Below are 1,916 nucleotides of genomic sequence, written 5' to 3'. Positions count from 1 at the left end.
ATATATATATATATGTTGCATAAAAAGCAAGCAACATACTCTCAGCGTATGAACAACAATGAGAACAACAATGAATATTAATATCCATAATAGTATATACAATTGGGTCACTTATGTCCTGTACATTTTTCTTTGAAATACTAGGAGTATTTAAATAAATAATGGTCTCTATTCTTTCCTTCTTTTTAGTATACAATTTTGCAAATACTTTCTAAAGATGTTAAAGTATGTGTAAGAACTACATACCTAATAATTTTTATATACTTATAAAAATGATGAAAATTAATCCTTGAATTAATCTAAGACACGAATGACTCATTGTGTATATAAAGGATTGAAAAATTATCATGTATCAGACAACATGTAGGTCTAAAAAATGTCAAAAAATATCCTGAAGACGTCTTTTGGAATATATATATCTAAAAGATTTTTAAAAGGCATCACAAAGAGATCTTCTAGATGTGCATGTTGTTTGGTGTACTAATGATGAATTCGATTACTCGTACTACATTGGATTCGTACATATTAAAGGCTGCTTTAAATGGTGAATTTAGTCACTCTCACACTACACTGGATCAGTACACATTAAAGATTGCTTTACATAAAGTTTATTTAAAATATTCATTGTGCTTTTACATTTAACTTTACTTTAATTTTATGTATATAGTATATTTTATGTATATAGCTTTTTAATAAACACTAACCTAACGTAATGCAAGTGAATGATTCACTATAAAATTTAAAAACACGGTATAACGAATAATCTGCAAGTGTTGAAGAAAAACATACCTTCAGGAGTATTCTCATCCTCCCCGTACTTAAGTTGTTGCAATCCCTCCATCAAAGGAGACAACTCGTCGCCGGGTTCCGGTGGCTTTTTCATGAAAAAAGGATGCTTCTCCATTTCCTCTTGCCACCTGTCCTCCGGCCATCCTTCCACATAACTCTTTTTCTCCAAGTTATTTATGTACTCGTCCAGTTCGGCGTCCAATTTCGCGGCAAGCTCCAAACGCTCTTCGTCCGTCCAAATTTTCCTCTTTTCACCGATTTCGTCCCCTTGCATATTGTTCCCACAATAAAAATTTCACAATCAAAATACGAGTGAACTATTTTACAGTCCAATTCCTCTGCGATGATAAATAACTAATTAGGCGCGTCACACATCATGGGTATATCATAATGTTGCTCGACGTAATGAACATAACCTCAAAATGTACTACTTGTTCACCAAAAACAATGGTGGTCACGTGTACGGAGTGAATAGCAGACGATAATTTATTTCTCATTTTACCGACCACGCGTCGGCATTTTATCTGTAGATGGCGCTGGCTGTGCTTTTCAAATATTTTTTAACATACCGATGCGCGATGATAAATATTGTATATTTTTATACGCATTTTTTTTATAGTTATAAAGTAAATCGAGTTTTAAATCGAAAAAAATACAAGAAAAATATTTCTAGATAAATAAAAATAATAAAATGCTAACATTATGTATTGCAAAAATATAGACGGAATTGAGAAAAAAGGGATAAAGGAGAAGAATTAAACTATAAATAAATATAAAACTAAATATAAAATTATAAGATGTAAATAAATCTTGTTATTAAAAGGAACAAATTATTCAATGCTATATGTTATAATCATTTGATATCTAATAATTTATAGTTAAAACAATTTAATAAACTTACATATTTACATATATAGCGCACGTGTGAATCATATGATTTATAATGTCATGCAACCAGATCTAGGTTAAGCCAATATAAAAGATTGTAATAACAGAAATCGAAAATTTCGTGAAATATTGAAGTCTACTATAACGCTCAACAAATATCGTACGAAATTTTTGAATGCCACGTTTCTCAAATTTCAATTCGCAATCTACCGACTGCTGACATTAATCCCAGCTTCCAA

At 30.6% G+C, this 1,916-nt stretch overlaps 1 protein-coding gene across 1 annotated transcript in view; it reads right to left on the bottom strand.

Annotated features, from left to right (window-relative positions):
- LOC108750959 overlaps positions 1 to 1,242 on the bottom strand; it is a 20,971-nt gene extending 19,729 nt beyond the window's left edge. The window contains exon 1 of the mRNA XM_018490841.1: positions 785 to 1,242. Coding sequence (XP_018346343.1) covers positions 785 to 1,063 — 279 coding nt within the window. The 5' untranslated portion in view covers positions 1,064 to 1,242. The remainder of the gene's footprint in view (positions 1 to 784) is intronic.
- Between the last annotated feature and the right edge of the window lie 674 nt (positions 1,243 to 1,916).

This window comes from Trachymyrmex septentrionalis, unplaced genomic scaffold (assembly GCF_001594115.1).
Source record: "Trachymyrmex septentrionalis isolate Tsep2-gDNA-1 unplaced genomic scaffold, Tsep1.0 scaffold40, whole genome shotgun sequence".
NCBI classification, from domain to species: domain Eukaryota; kingdom Metazoa; phylum Arthropoda; class Insecta; order Hymenoptera; family Formicidae; genus Trachymyrmex; species Trachymyrmex septentrionalis.
Note: the sequence above shows the minus strand (reverse complement) of the source record. Positions and strands in the feature narration are given on the sequence as shown.